At 37.7% G+C, this 15407-nt stretch overlaps 1 protein-coding gene across 6 annotated transcripts in view; it reads left to right on the top strand.

Moving 5' to 3' along the window:
- The window catches only part of TBC1D5 (TBC1 domain family member 5), a 318166-nt gene that overhangs the window by 278133 nt on the left and 24626 nt on the right, over positions 1–15407 (top strand). For all 6 annotated transcript variants that reach the window (XM_053967563.1, XM_053967571.1, XM_053967579.1 and 3 more), the window contains one exon: positions 15180–15279. In XM_053967563.1, the coding sequence (XP_053823538.1) occupies positions 15180–15279 (100 nt within the window). The remainder of the gene's footprint in view (positions 1–15179; positions 15280–15407) is intronic.

Here is a 15407-nt window from a genome sequence, read left to right as displayed (position 1 = left end):
TGTCATGGGATACACAGGGATGTCATTGTCACAGATGGCACCTGGACTGGGCTCCCCAGTACAAGAGAGATGCGGGCATACTGAAGAAAGTCCAGCAGTGGCCACAAAGGTGATGAAGGGACTGGAGCATCTGTCCTGTGAGGAAAGGCTGAGAGAGCTGGAAAAGAGAACGCTCAGAGGGGATTTCTCCAGTGTGTATCAGTATCTACAGGGAGGGTATAAAGAGAACAGAGCCAGGCTCTTTTCAGTGATGCCCAGTGACAGGACCAGAGGCAATGGGCACCAGCTGCAACACAAGAGGCTCTGTCTGATCATCAAGGAAACATTTTTTTTGCTCTTGAGAGCAGCTGAGCACTGGCATAGGTTACCCAGGCAGATTGTGGATTCTCCCTCCTTGGAGATATTCAAAAGCCATCTGGACACTAATTCTAGGCAGCCAGTTACGCTTGGTGGCCCTTCTTGAGTGTGGGCTTAGGCAAGAAGAGCTTCTGAGGTCCCTTTCAACCTCAGCCATTCTGGGATTCTGAGAGAGGATAAACTCTCTCAGAGGAATATGACATGTTTAAATTCTTTGTTTCCTAAAGCCAGTCCAACAAGTTGGGCTTTATCTGTGAGACTTGTGATCAAAATTGATACTTGTTTCATTGCCTCCAGGACTAAAATGTGTCAATTTCTCATACTAAGGACTTCTTAAGGTTACTAACATTTGGGTTATATTTATTCTTCTGTTTATTTCTTTTTCCCCTCAGATGCAAAGATCAGTGGAGTGGCTTATTTCTGTTACCAGAAACAGATGTCCTCTGTTTTATTTAGTTAAAGAAATGAATCTACAGCCTCGGGGCTGAATGCACAATATCAGTTCATGTTTTGGCAGCCCATGGCATGCTGATGTTTTTGACATTACTGTTGAGTGGCACAAAGCTGTATGTTAATGTGAGGTCCCCCAAAAGGGTTTTGGAAGCCTGTTTTGTGCCCAGCATTGAGAGGTTCCCTGCTCCTTTGTATCCTTTGTGGCTTTCCGACAGGAATAACTTAAGCAGCAGTTTCTGGAGCTGTCTTCCCATAAACAAACACAGGAATTTGTAATCTGTAATGCACTCTAGTGCCCACTATCTTTGAATGGTTCAGTCTTGCTGGAATAAAGTTCTATAAAATTTTCTCTCCCAACCTGCCTACTGCCCTGTATTTTTCATTGGAGCTGTAAAAAGGGTGCATTTGTGGTCCATTTATTTCTCATTATGTTTCATTCATGATCCCAGAAACCATTAAAGAAAGTCTTCCCCTCTTTTTAGCAAATAGTAAAGGTGCTTAGACGTTGATTCTGGCAAATATGGTCGGCTGATGCCAGTTTCTGGCAGAATATTCTGTAAATTGCTCTCAGACATAGAGATGTGCCAGAGAGGAAACTTCTGAGTCAAACAATATAAATATTTTTTAAACTTTCTTTAAAAGAAAAAAAAATAGGAAAATATGGATTTGACTGAAAATAAAGTTTTGATTTGGAAAAACTTAGTGTTTTAATAAGTAAATTTCTACATACAAGGTTTCAACTTAAGAAAAATCTAATTACCCATTTGGAAATTACATTAGTTAAAAAGTTCCCAAGAAGGAAACATTTCTAAGGAAAATCTGGAGCGTTTGTTTTCTTTACTAAAATAATTTACGAACATGGTCAGTCAGAATCCTCATTTCTTTGCAAAAATATCCTGAACAGAAGTGTCATGCATTATGCTGGTTCTGATTGCACAGACTTTTTAATTAAATCAAATTTGACAACATATGCTATTGTCCCTACAAGTGTGTATAAACAACTGTTACTGCCTGTGATTAATGTAGCTAGTCTGACTGATTTGAAGTTAGTTATGAGTACCCCTACAGGTTAGAAAATTAATGTATGCCATTATTTTCAATTAAATAGGCATCTGCTGTAATGATTTAAGAGCCTGAGTTTAAGCATACAAACTTGACAGGTCTGCTCAAGTAGAAGTGGTATATGAAAACCAACGAGGTAATAAGATAAATACTAGGCAATCGCACAAAGAAAACCACATATGCAAAAATTCCTCTGGAAAAGAACGTGCCTTTTGTGCATGGTACACATCTTGGAGATGGTTTTTATTACCATCTATCTTTTCCATGACTTGCTTTTTCAATTTCTTTAGTATGTTTTAAACAAAATACTTGCCAGTTCAGACTTACCAATGCCAAACATTTATTTAGAAGTACAAATGCTATGATGAAATGTCCTTTTTTCGTTAAGCATCATAAAATGTGCCCAGAATAAGTTCGTTTGTCTGTGTACATCAGCCAATTCTTGATCAGCATATTGGATTTGTTAGGCCTGAAGTTAACGACATGTTGATTATTCTCAATGCCATTAAGTTTAAAATACTTTAGTGCCTTAATGTTTAACTGTAGTTAATACTGGAGGACATATGTCTTCCTTATTCTGATGTGACAATCCAATTCAGACACAAAAAAAAAAAAAAATTATATTCCAGTGCCTGTACAATTTTAGGGTTCTATGAAAAGAATATTAAATTTCAGATGCTGACAGGTCACATGAACAGAGTTCATAGAAGAACCTCTGAGATATTTTGGAACTATGGTTCTTTTCTTGGTTGTCTTCCTTTGGCTTACATGACATCCTGTAACGCAAATGAAAGAGCTGAAAACAGTAAAAGAAAAATTAAATTGCCTTTTATAGCTTTTATTAGAAATACTTGCAAGTTTCTTGTAATTTAGTAAAGCAACAGCAGTATGCATGAGTGGCAGCTCGGAATCCTAGAGCTCCTTATCTTTTTTGGAGTGATTCATTTCAGGGAAAAGAAACTGCACTCTGATAAAAACAGGAACTTAATTGCTTAGGAAAAAAAAATATGAATAAAAACCCAAGAGGCTCTGCAGTGCTTTTTCTGTCATAATGCAAGCAATAAACATGTATAGAGAACAGACCTGTGGGGCCATTTGGAATATTTTAAAAATGTCAATGTAAACTTAGCTTTCTCTGGTAGAAAAGATTCAGATACATGTAGGTGAATAAGATTTTCCAGTGACTTCTGCACAGAAGCAGAATGATACCACTTGAAAAAAATGTAGTAAGAACATTAAAAATTATTGGACAGCCCTTTGAAACTGTCAGAAAGAATTTAAAAATTACCAAAATCATTAATGAATGAGACCATGAGCAATGTTTACAAAAGGATCAAAGTGACTGAGGACACAAGAAGTGTGACACTTCACAGCAATCATGCTACCAGCAGAGCTAAAGGACTTGCTCTGTCCATCCTCTTTCCATATATTAATCATGAAGTTAATGTTTCAGCACCCAGTGGAAAAGAAAAACATATCAGAGGGTCTGCATTGGTAGCTTGAGCTGCCCCATTTTCCTTTTCAGTGGGAATTTCATTTCTTCATCCTGCTCTTTTAAGATAACACCATGAAATTACTGTCCATTTCTGTGCAGAGCTGAGAGACCTGCAGTGAACTCTCAACAAAAACATGGATGTGGATAAGACACATGCCTCTAAACCAGGCTGTTGTTTTATTTGGGAGTTTTCTGGGCTGAAAGGGTTCTTGTGTTTGGAAGATTTTTTCCCCCACTGGAATAAGTTGTGGCTATGCATTTAGTAGCTTGATTCTTATTTTTATCTGTGTTTCGTTAAATCAAACAATTCCCTATAAAAACAACAAGACTTGTACTTCTGTTATTTTAACAATGAAGTATAAATAGTGAATATTTATAACCCCTACATAATCACTATACTTAAGTTTTACCTTCCTTAAACTCTGAAAAATTAGAGAGTCTAAAACCCTTAATTAAATAATCCTGCTCTGGTCTGCATCCTCAGTCATGTTAGGAATCATAGCAAAGGTCAAATACATCCAGCCTGACCAGAGGAAGATTTAGTGAAACTATTTTGCAACTGATGCTTAAAAAGAATCTAAATGAGTATGAGTTTAACAAAGGCTGTGCTTTAGGAGTCCTTCATAAAGGACTGTGTGTGTTGGACTGTGTGTATTAAAAAGCTTATTCAGGCAGCAAAATCATGAAGCATAATTATGTAAGTACATAACACCTAATTAACTCTTTCAGTAAGGTTCAAGTAAATATGTTAGTGTTTCCCTGCTCACATTTCTCTTACATTTGCCACAGTGGGCTTATGCAGTCTTAAGGGCTAGAAATGTGTGTTACAGATGGGCAGAAAGTCCCTCAGATGTCACAGTGAAACGTAATGGAAGATACAGGATTCTCATTTGCCTATGTGTTTATTTATAACTGTTTCCAAAATGCTTACAGCCATACCATCTAAATTAATGTATCTGTTTTATTATTTATGAAGAAATTTTCCAATATTCTTAAGTCAACAATCTCAACAGCAGCACTGAGAGAAGCCTTTTATCAGCATTTCTGTTCAAAGGGATAATTTTCAGTACCCTACAGCTCTTTCTGTTCTTATCTATTCCCTTACCAAGTGGAATACCACCTATATTCTCAGCTGTTCAGTGCCTACCCATCCACGAGTTATGCCCAGCTTTTTGCGTTTCCATGGATCTTGCAGATTTTTATGGATTTCATTTTTAAACTGTCTCTTGGCAGTCCTACAGCGCAGTGCCAGCAGGTGGACTTGTGCAGGCAGCAGGTAGATAAGTCTCCCATGTCTTATGTCTGCTTGCAGAAGGGGTTGCTTTCCATCCCTGCTTTCTTTGTCTCCAGGCAGGAACTTTCTCCAGTCATATTTATCCTTCCCCATCTTCCTGCTACGGAAAAATTGTCTGACCATAGAAGTGTAATATTTTTAAGAGGAAACTCTACCTAGGTTAGATAAAAACAAGTCCTCGTGCTCCAGCAGTACAGTTGCTGGTTTCCAGCTCAGAACAGTGAGGCTGGTGCACCTGAAACCTGTTCCAGTAATAGGTTCAACAGTGGGAACTGCTTTGGAAAATTCCCGAAAATTCCATGGTCCTCTGCCACTAACATCTCCAGGCAAGGTGGGGTGTGGAAACTGTGCTGGCAAAGTGACTTTGAACTGTTTAAGATGGAAATTGAACAGCAGGACCTGGTGATTAGAAGCTGTTAGCCAGAGTTTCAGCTATTTTCAGGACTTTAATTGAAATTAAATGTATCTGTCAGCTTGTAGGAAGATTCTCTGATGCACTCCCTTTCATTTTCTTCCAAATTTCTATATATTTTTAGCTTTTTTTAAGATACAATCAATCAAATAAATTGATAATCATACATCAAGGCAATAAAATAGCTATTTTGCCTCAAAGTCACCAATCTTAGTAGAGTTTATAAATAAATATGGATGGTAAATAAATACTGTTTATATGTAAAGAATAATAAATAAACTAGGGAGCAAGGAAGAGGGTAGTTATTCCAGTTTGGAAGAAGAGAAATAATTGACCACAAATTCTTGTGTCTTATATTTCAAGAAAGCTACAGATACATATTGCAGTAAAATAATAATTTTTCTTGCATTTTGAAAGTGTGGGTCTCCTCAACAAATGCTAACTCTAGAATGCTAAAAATTTGGATATTGGAAGAGAGTTCCTGGGTTATTGGTTATACAGAATCTGAGTTGCAGCCCCTTTCAGTTTTGTTGGGGCTTATTCTCTATTTTGAGAGGGAATGTTACGTACAGAAAGGCTGAAATTCTTATTCTTTTAGTTCTTTATTATAATCTCTTTGTTCTGCTTATGTGTACATAGCTTGGAGAAGCATCATGAGATGCCATCCCTTCCTGTGTTGTTATAGAGAACACACACAGGAAGTAAGGATTGTACTAATGCCCAAAAAATGTGCCTTTGCAGGTGAATGCCTCCTAGCATTTTAATTTATTGCCAAATGTGTCTTGGTCTCATTCTAATTGAACATCTTTAGCTGTATTGTAAAATTCCTTTCTTGTCTTTGATACTTGTTTCCAATCTGATTCATCTGAGCCAAATAATTTGTTGTTGTTGTGTTGGTACATAACCTGATTTAGCTTGGCTCCTTAGAGTCATAGTGGATATTTTGTTGAGCTTTTCTTCTTTTTTTTTTTTTTTTTTTTGTTTTATTTTCTTATTCCCATTCCCCCCACCCCTTTGAGAGGTTGTCACAAATACACGTTCACAAAAGATTGGCAGTGGCAGTTCTGTTTCAGTTTTTAAAACAGATAATTACTCTTCTGAATTTACTCCTTTGAGCAGGAGAGGATGCATTGTACCCTGAAATGTTTTAACTTTGATAACACTAAGTTTGGAACCTAGACCTCTAGGATTACTGTTTGCCTAATTCATTTGTGCTTACTCAGATGTCCTCTGATATATTTTGAGATATACAGTACTACCAGAAAGCAAAATTGGAAAGCAGCAGGTCAAAATAATAAGTCAGAGGAGAAAAGAGATTTTAAAAAAAAAGTTTTCTCTAATCTGACAGAGAACCTGTTTGTGCTTTAAGGGTTCTGATCTAGAAGAGCACTGAAATAAGTATGTAACTATCAGAAAGTATAAAGTCTGAGCAGCTATGCTTACTAGCACTACACTACACTAGTGAAATTAAGAGAAATTTTTAAGAATATGTAAGAAAAAAGGGAAGAAAGACATTCCTACTTAAGCTATCTTATACCACACTCGGATAGCAGTCTAAGTTAAAATGATGTAAAAGAAGCCTAAGCAGGAGTTAAAGGTATAAAGTAAAAACAGGGTTCATGTTTGCTGTGCCTACAGTCTATAGAAGCAAAATACAAGCTTGTCAGACTTAGCTGCAAGTACTGTGCTTAACATGTTCAACATTTATGAAAGTGTATTCAAAATAATAAAAAACTAGGCACTTGTGAAGATGAGAAGAACATAAAACATGAGTTATTTGGAAATATATTAAGCATGGGGATATTTCAGTTAGCACATAGACAGATAAATACTGTCAGATAATGGTTCAGCACAGGAAATCAAACATAACCTCTACTGCAGAAATTACTATATGAAGGCAGTATCTGAACTTCTTTATGTCTTCACTTGGGTAATATATTAATATTCACAAAATTTCATTTTGTGCAAAAATTTCACAGGTACCAAATTTTTCAATGTAAAAGTAACAATATGCATTTCACCCCTGACTCTGATGTGCTTGGTGCACTTTCATCTAATCATTTCATAGCCCCTTCCACATAGAAGAAATTTTCTCTAAACATCTACAAAATAAATGCTTAATGAAAACTCTCTCAATAATTCCACCTTTTCATCAACAACAGTTTGGCTCCATGCTGAAGCCATGTCTAGAAGACTGACTAATATAGCCATATTGTTTCCATGTCCTCCCCATATGTGTGTCTCCTGCCATCTGTTGTCTCTTGGCTTACACCATGAAGTCCTTCAGAGAAGCAGGATTTGTCTTTATGTTTGTACAGCACCCAGCAGAACAAGGCCTTGGGACTGGGAGTGATACAATTAAATAACAAGTTAAAATCATAAATAAAATAAATTAAAAGCTTGGGTTAATTTCCACCGTATGTAATTCAGTGCTCAGAAATAGGGGTTTCTGGTTTAAATGTCACCATATGCTGTACACTATTCTGTGGCTGGCACAGAATATAAAAAAATTATGGGGGTGTCAACCAACATTCAACTGTCAGAGATTCAAGATTATAAGGTTAAATCTTGTTTTTAATTCTTAGATTAGAAGATTAAATAAATTCCCACAAAATGGAAGGAGTAACCACTGCTTTTGACTCCAGAGGAATTTGCTTAAAATTAAATGAGAAAGCAATCTATGCCTTGCATCTGAGTCTTGTTTGACTTGTAAACTGCTAGTGACCTCTAAAAAGTATACTCTGTGTATAATTTATGAATAAGAACTTAATTACTGGTAAAACTCTTTGCAAGTCCCGGACTTCAGGATTTCCGTGTATCAATCTCGTTTTTCCCATTATTTTCCTCTAAATGTTTCGATACCTCTTCAAAATTATTTTCTAATTTGCCCTGCCAATTTGCCAAGAGCTATGGGATGTTTCCTGAGTGCTCTTACTATGAATGCTGAAAAAGCTGAAAATGTGACTGGGCAAATTAATATAAGAAAAGTAGCTACGAACTACAGGAAAAAACAAACAAGCAAACGAAAAAAACCCGACACCACCTCAAGCTCAAGACATCACTGCTCTGCAAATTTGTATAGTCTGGAAGAGTGTTCTGGGCAGTACTTTTTCATGTTTATGTCATGACATTCTGTTTTCTCCACACTTCACCCAACCCATCATTTACCAGCATTAGAACAGACCGCAGGAAGACTGGGCTCTTCTGCCAGCTCAGTTCTGTCACTGGTTTGGGGTTTTTTTTATGTTTTAAATTTCAGCATTAGTGCCTAAATACCTTAAATACCTTTAAATACTCTTCTCTATGAAGATAGTTTCTTTTCCACAGTACTTAGCACTTGGTGGTGCTGCCAAGTTAATTCTTATTCAGGATTAAAATTTAAGATGAATGGAATTCTGCCATTCTGAGCATTCATGAATGAAATGCTTGGACATACATTGTTGTAAGCTTTGGCAACAGAGTTTGCTTTTCCTTTACTTTTCTAAGTGAAAGTACAATTTTTCTTTCATCTCCTGAATAGCAAGACTGAAAACTAAATGGTATTGTGAAAGAAAGGCATTACAGTCCTGATTTTCCATGTTTGTTTTCCTTGTTTTCCATAATTCTGTATTAAGCTACATGTCATATATTTGGGAGAAAATTTGTTTAACTGATAAAAGTAATTTTAAGAAAGAGTGACTTCCTTCCAAAACTGTATGTCATCAGACCTTGTAAAGGATACCAAATTCCAGTGCCTGTACCCAGGTCTGCGAACCATATTGCAGCTTGTTTTACAGCCATGAGCTGTAAAAGGAAGGATTACAATGTCAAAGGCGTGAAAGTTTCTGTTCTTGACTATACTGACCACTTTCAGTTATTCACAGCTTTTTTCCTGATGTAGTAAAATTTGATGAAAAATGGGGCATGGGGAGGCATCACTGATCTCATTATGAGCTCAGGAGAAAGGAAGGATAAAAAAATTTATTTCCATAGCGCTCTTTGTAAAGGTGAGAAGATAGATGAAAGGAAGGGTAATAAAAACAGAAGAATGAGCTTTGGACAAATGGAGAGTACCAGAACTGTATAGACTGGGGGGGAAATAGCAGAGAAATGTCAAAAAATTAATCATAAAGGAATTAGTTCTCATGGGATAAGAAAAAAAGTAAATGCAACCATGTAAGTAAAGTTCTCTATGTGGATAATAAGAAAGACAAATATGAGAAACATAAATGTAAGTCAAGTTTTTTGCAGATTCAGTCTTGCCAAAACCAGGAAAATAGTTAGAGATGCGTATATAAAGGCACTCAAATAGAATTTTGATTTGACTGGAGACATAAATTCTAGCCTGCTTAATATTGTTAGTGAAATGTAAATCAATGTAATATCGCAAATAAATTACTTCCTTTTCATTTTCCTGTTAAATACCAGATGTTAATGGTTATCTGTAAGACTCTACATCATCTGCAAAGTCAAAGGTGTGTCATAGTTTTTTGAGAACACTGGAACTGAATTTTCAGAAAGTATTAAGTTCTTTTTCTGCAAGATTGCATGCATAAGTTTGCAGATCTTGGTCTCCCATGTTTGATGCAGTGATTCCTTAGTTCGATTTGCTGCTCGATTTGCTTTTCTTCCTCATAATGCAGCTCCCAATATTAAAAAATATTGAGCTTTATAGAGCATGTTGGTTGGTAAATTGACACTGATTTTGTATTTTGGTTGAATGAGTTGGAATTGTTCACGTGATTCTGGTGCTGTGTCTGTCAGATCAGCTGAAGGGGCAGTTTCAGCTGAAAGGTTGGTCCAGACCATACTGGATTTCTCCTGACTTAGAAGAAGAGAAGACTTAGAAGACTGTTCAAAGAATTTATAAGTCTCTCTTCATGCATAACAGAGATCAAATCAGCACTGCTGTATGTACACAAAATAAAAATGGTATCCAGGCTACTCATTTTGTTAGCACAATGAAAAGCTGCACTTAGAGGAAAGTGCTGTGTGTATGAGAACATCTGCACTAGGCTGGCTATAAATCAGTTGTTTCATCTAATGCTGCCAAAGAATTTGACATTAGAATACTGAAAAAGGTCATTTTTCCTGAGGGGATTTATGATTTAGCTGATTATCTATACAGAGCAATCTTTGAAAGGTCTTGTTAAAAGATTAGTCTTAGAAATATTCTATAGAAGAGACTTCTGCTTAAGCTGCTACTTGAATAAGACAATCCACTAGCATTGGGTCAGGTCAGTGACTTTGAATAGAAACTAACTCTTCCGTAACCTCTTCCAGTGCTGTGCTGCTCCTCTAATGAAGAATATTTTCCTAATTACCAATTTGAACCTTCCAAGGGGCAATTTTGGGCCATAGTGCCTTCTATATCATCTGTGAAGAGTTTGATTCCATCGTCTTTGTCACTTCATGTAGTTACAGGCTCCCAGTAGATCCCTCTTGAGCTCCTTTTCACCAAAATAAACAAGCACTTCTCCTTCAGCCTCTCCTCCAGACCTGTAGCCTTCCCAGCAACCCTGCACTGGGTCCTCTCCAGTTTCTCAATGTCTTTGAACTGCAGGCCCAAAGCATTATTAAAGGTGAGGGCTCACAAGCACTAAATAGAAAGGGGTGTGATGACTTTCATGGATCTGCTGACCACATTGCTCGTAAAGTAGCTCAGTGCAATTGTTTACATTATTCATGATAAGAGAACTTATTTCTTAGTGGTTTAACAGCCACTGTAGCCTCCATAACCTTTTCAGCAGATCTGAAACAAAAGGTTCCTTCCCTGTCTGCAATGGTGCATTGGGATTTTTCTTCTCAAGTGCAGAATTTTGTGCTTACGGAAATTTCTAAAACAGAAACCTCAAAGAGGCTTCTCTTGCCTAGGCTTCCCATGTCTCATGGTGTTTGTGAATTGAAGTTCCACCAGTCAGCACAGCAGCCACACCTCCCAGTTTTGTATCATCTGAAAATCTATTGAATGTATATTCTGTCTCCTTATCTGGGCTATTGATGAAGACACTGAACAGTGTCTTCATAACAGTCCGTTTGTTACTGTCCTCATTTCCAAACATCAACTGGACATCAAGCTATTGACTCTGTTCTTTAAGCTTGGGATTCTGAGCAATCCAGCCTAACTACAGTAAAACTCCATTGCATTCACTTCCCTCCCTTCATCTGCATGCCCAGTCATTTCATCATAGTGGGCAACCAGGTTGGTCAAGCATGATTTGCTCTTGGTAAATCCTTGTTGACTTTTCTTGATTATTCTCTTGTCCTTTACATGTTGGAAATTGATTCCAAGAGGACATGCTCTACGATTTTTCCAAGGACTAAGGTGAGGCCAACCATTGTATAGTTCCTTAGATACCCCACCTCACTCTTGTTTAGTATGTATGTAAAATTAACCTTTCTGCAGTCATCAAGGATGTTCTGTAATAGCAGTGAGTTTTCACTGTGGTAGCCAGTGCTGTTGCAATCACCCTGTCAGTTTTTTCAGCACCCGTAAGTATATCCCATGTGGTCCCATGTGTTTGAGTACACGTGCTACTTCTTCAGGTATTCACCAGCTTATGTCCTTCCCCCCTCCATAGCCATTCCTCTCCTTCCCAAACAGTTCATGCAGGGGTCTGGGAACAGAGTTGGCCTAAAAAGTGAGATGCAAAAATGGATTCAAGTGCTGCAGCCTTTTCTGTACCATGTGTCATTGTCTTATCTCCCTTAGTTAGCAATAGACTATTTTCCTTGAATCTCCTTTTGCTGCTCTGCATACTTATAAGATTACTTCTTGTTACCCCTTAATGTCCCCCATTAATTTTTGCTCCAGATGGGGTTTTGTCCTTCCTAGTTTTGTTCAAGTGGCCAAACAATGATTGTGTGCCTGTCCTTTGTTTCCTGCCATTGTTTCCACACATGTGCTCTCCATTTCCACCATTTCCACCTTCATATGTGCTTTTCCCATTTCAGTTCATTACGAAACTCATTACTCAGTGGACCTTCTGCCTACCTCGTCTGTATGTGCCGATTCCTCATGTATATCTGGGTTAGGTCCCTGTTCTGTGGCAAAGTCTTCCCCCTTAGATTAGCAAGTCTGTTCACAAAAATTTCTTCCCCATCTTTGCCAGGTAGACCTGTTTTCTAGGTTGTCTGTCCTCATCAAACTGGGAGCCACAAGCAAAATAGTTGAAGCCCAGCTAATGCCAGCAAGTATGTAACCATATGTGGGCTCCCTGGTACACCTGCTGCTCTCCAAGTTTTTCCCTTTTGCCGTAGGATTGAAAAGAAGCACCACCAGGGTTTCTGTCCCCTTCACCCTTGCTCAGGAGCACTACAGTCACTTTTGAACTAAAATGGTTTCACATCACCCTGTCTTTGGTAAATGAATGGATAAGCAGGAAAAAGTCAGAACATTAGGTGACCTCAAGCAGTCTTCTGCAACACCACAAACGGAGGTTCCAAACAAGCAAGAAACCTCCCTAGCTGACAAGTCAGGCTTGAAGAGTCGCCAGCCACACACTGTCACTCATCACTTTCCCTTGATAGCGCTCTGATACAGTCAGTGTCCAACCTGAATTCTTCCTCTGAGGGAGTTTGTTCTTACCCTCTGCTTACTGGGCCCTGCACCACTGGGCAGCCCTTCTACTGCCAGAAGTCACAAGTTTACAGTTCCCTCCCTCTTATCAGTGCATGCCTTCTTCCCACTGTATCTTGTCCCAGTTGCACCTTTCCTGTCTGTTGCATGAATTTTTACACCTGGAAAGATTTTGTCAATCACCTGTCAGTCACCCCAATGGAGTAAAACACACCTGCCTCTTCTTACAACTCCTCACCTGCTGCTGGGGAACTACAGCAGAGCAAAGCCCCCATCAGGGAGGTCACTCTCAGAGTCTGCACAGAGCTTGTTACAGCACTGCTGGTGACAACAGAGGTGGAAGTTACACCTTGTAGCAAGTCATCACCATTCGGGTGTTGTCTAATTGTGCAAACAGCCTTGGGTCTCTTGTGTGTCAAGTGCCAAGTTAACTGTCTTGCCTATTGGCCCATCCCACTGCCAGCACTCCTTGGTACCCTTCCCACAGTTGCCAGATAAGTCAGGAACTACAAGTTCATTTAGCCTTGTGCAAGATTTCCCATTTGGAAAGGAGACCTCTTGCACTGTCTGTGACTCCCTGACCACAGCTCCCTGCTTTGTACCTGCTGGGTGTGCTGAACACTGCTCCTCCCCATGCTGGATCCCAGTGAACGGAAAGAACAGGGGATGTAGTTTAATCAGCACTGCTTTCACTTACCAAGAGAAGAGGTACTATTGTATAATTGAAAAGGTCCGTTTCAGGCTCTGTTTGGATGGATTCAGTTGTCCAAAAGCATTTCAAGATCAATTTACTGCAGTTCTCACCTATGAATAAGAAAAAATTAGTCTAGGAGACATGGAAATATTTATTACAAGAAGTTAAATTTTCTTATTCACCTGTAGGAGACAAACTGAGGTTCAATTACTGGCTAATGATTTTAGAATTTGATAGTGTTACTTTATAGTAAAATACTCAAATATTGTCACTTTTTCCTATCTTACAGCTGCACTTGCAGTGCCAATGGCAGTTTAAAATTTATGGTAGATTATTTCTTGCAGTCAATAGCTGTTTGTACTAGAAAAAGGTCTTCTGCAGGAACATCACTTGAATAGAAATGTCAATGCCGATATGCTTGTATAGGCCGTGACAGAACTGCAGACTCTGAATGAGGTCACTCAGCAACTTTAAACTGGCAAATGAAATCAATCCCTTTGAGGTCTAAGTGGTCAAAGTATGAGGATAAGAAGAAAAAGGTGAGAGTATATAATATAAAGAAATAGCAAGGAAAAAATATTTCATATCTATTAGGTGCAAGGAAAAAGGGTGTCGGCAAAAAGTGATAATGCTACAGTTACATTGCTTTTTATTCATTGATTGCTTTTGGATTTATGATATATTAGTGCAAAGTTTCCTTTACTTGGTTCTGCCTTGGGTTTCTGATGGAGATTAAGATCACTTATACCTTTAAATCAAGACTGACTTATTCTATTTATTCTTGCTGATCAGTTTTGGTGTTTTTTTCATTTGAAAAGTAATTCACTCTCTAATGCTCAGTGATTTCCATCAAACAAGACTGTGATAGAACTGCAAAGCTCCAAAGAAAAAGAGGAGGCTAAAAAGTTACTTTGACTTTCTCTAAATATCTTCAATTCAATTGCATACTTAAAGAAAAACCTGCTTAACACTGTTTGTGACTTAGCTTTGAAGGAATTTTTCCAAAGAAGTGGTGATCTTCCTCTGGACTATGGTCTTCAAAGTCAAGACTGGATGGATTTATAAACCAGCAAAAAAAGACATTCAAAGAGGAATTCTTAGCTGAGGTAGTTCCCATTGCCTGGACAGGGCATGTATCCATGGCTAGGTACTAATGCTTCTCCTGGGCCTTAAAATCAATTTTTTAAATTCCTATCTTAAATTATACTTGATGCATATTTTTTTAACCTTAACTTGATAATTTAGAGTAACTGCTTTATAGTATGTGAGTTAAAAATAGTTTTCACCTAAATATTATGTATGATGGTGTATTAAAGTGAAGTTGGCTGTGCACAGAAGTGTAGGGATTAAATAGAGGATGATGTGTTACAAAAATAAGTGTGCCAAAATATATGGCAGTAATGCATCCTTGAGATGCAATACTAGGTCTCATGAAATATATTTACTGAAATTTAAAAAAAAAGTTTCAAAGGAATAGCTGATGAAATTACGGAAATTACTCAGCCAGAAATTAAGACTTTTCTCATTTGGTGAGTTTTATAGACAGTGCTGTGGTAGTGTGTTTGCACAAGTGAAACCAGGTAGTTGGTCTGTAAAAGAATCCTGGATCATTAATCTTTCTGAGGTCAATGTAGATAGATTTTTATTTAACTCCTTAGAAGGAAAAAGAGTAGTACTAATAAACACTGAGATATTAAAACCAAACCCTATTTCCATGAAATGACAAAACTTTCCAAGAACAAAGGAATAGAAAACGTTAAAAGAGGTCTAAGCATGTCAAGGATTGACCTACTACTTTTACACTGCATTATAGAAATTTTGGGGGTTTTAATGCTAATAATCTCTTCACTTTAGGAGGAGGAATTAGAGGCCCAGATTTCATTCCTACAAGGACAGCTAAATGATTTGGAAGCCATGTGCAAATATTGTGCAAAGATGATGAACACGCATCTTGGTAAGTGCAGTACCTTGAATTAACCTGTAAGTCTTTGCAAAGGCTCTTTCAATGTTTGTATTAGAACTAAAACAATATTTATGTAGTACAGTGCATATTATTTTATAAGCCATGATGAAGATTGAATT

Source organism: Vidua chalybeata, chromosome 1 (assembly GCF_026979565.1).
Source record: "Vidua chalybeata isolate OUT-0048 chromosome 1, bVidCha1 merged haplotype, whole genome shotgun sequence".
In the NCBI taxonomy this organism is placed as follows: Eukaryota; Metazoa; Chordata; class Aves; order Passeriformes; family Viduidae; genus Vidua; species Vidua chalybeata.
The sequence above is the reverse complement of the archived record's forward strand: the minus strand, read 5'-3'. Positions and strand labels throughout refer to the sequence as shown.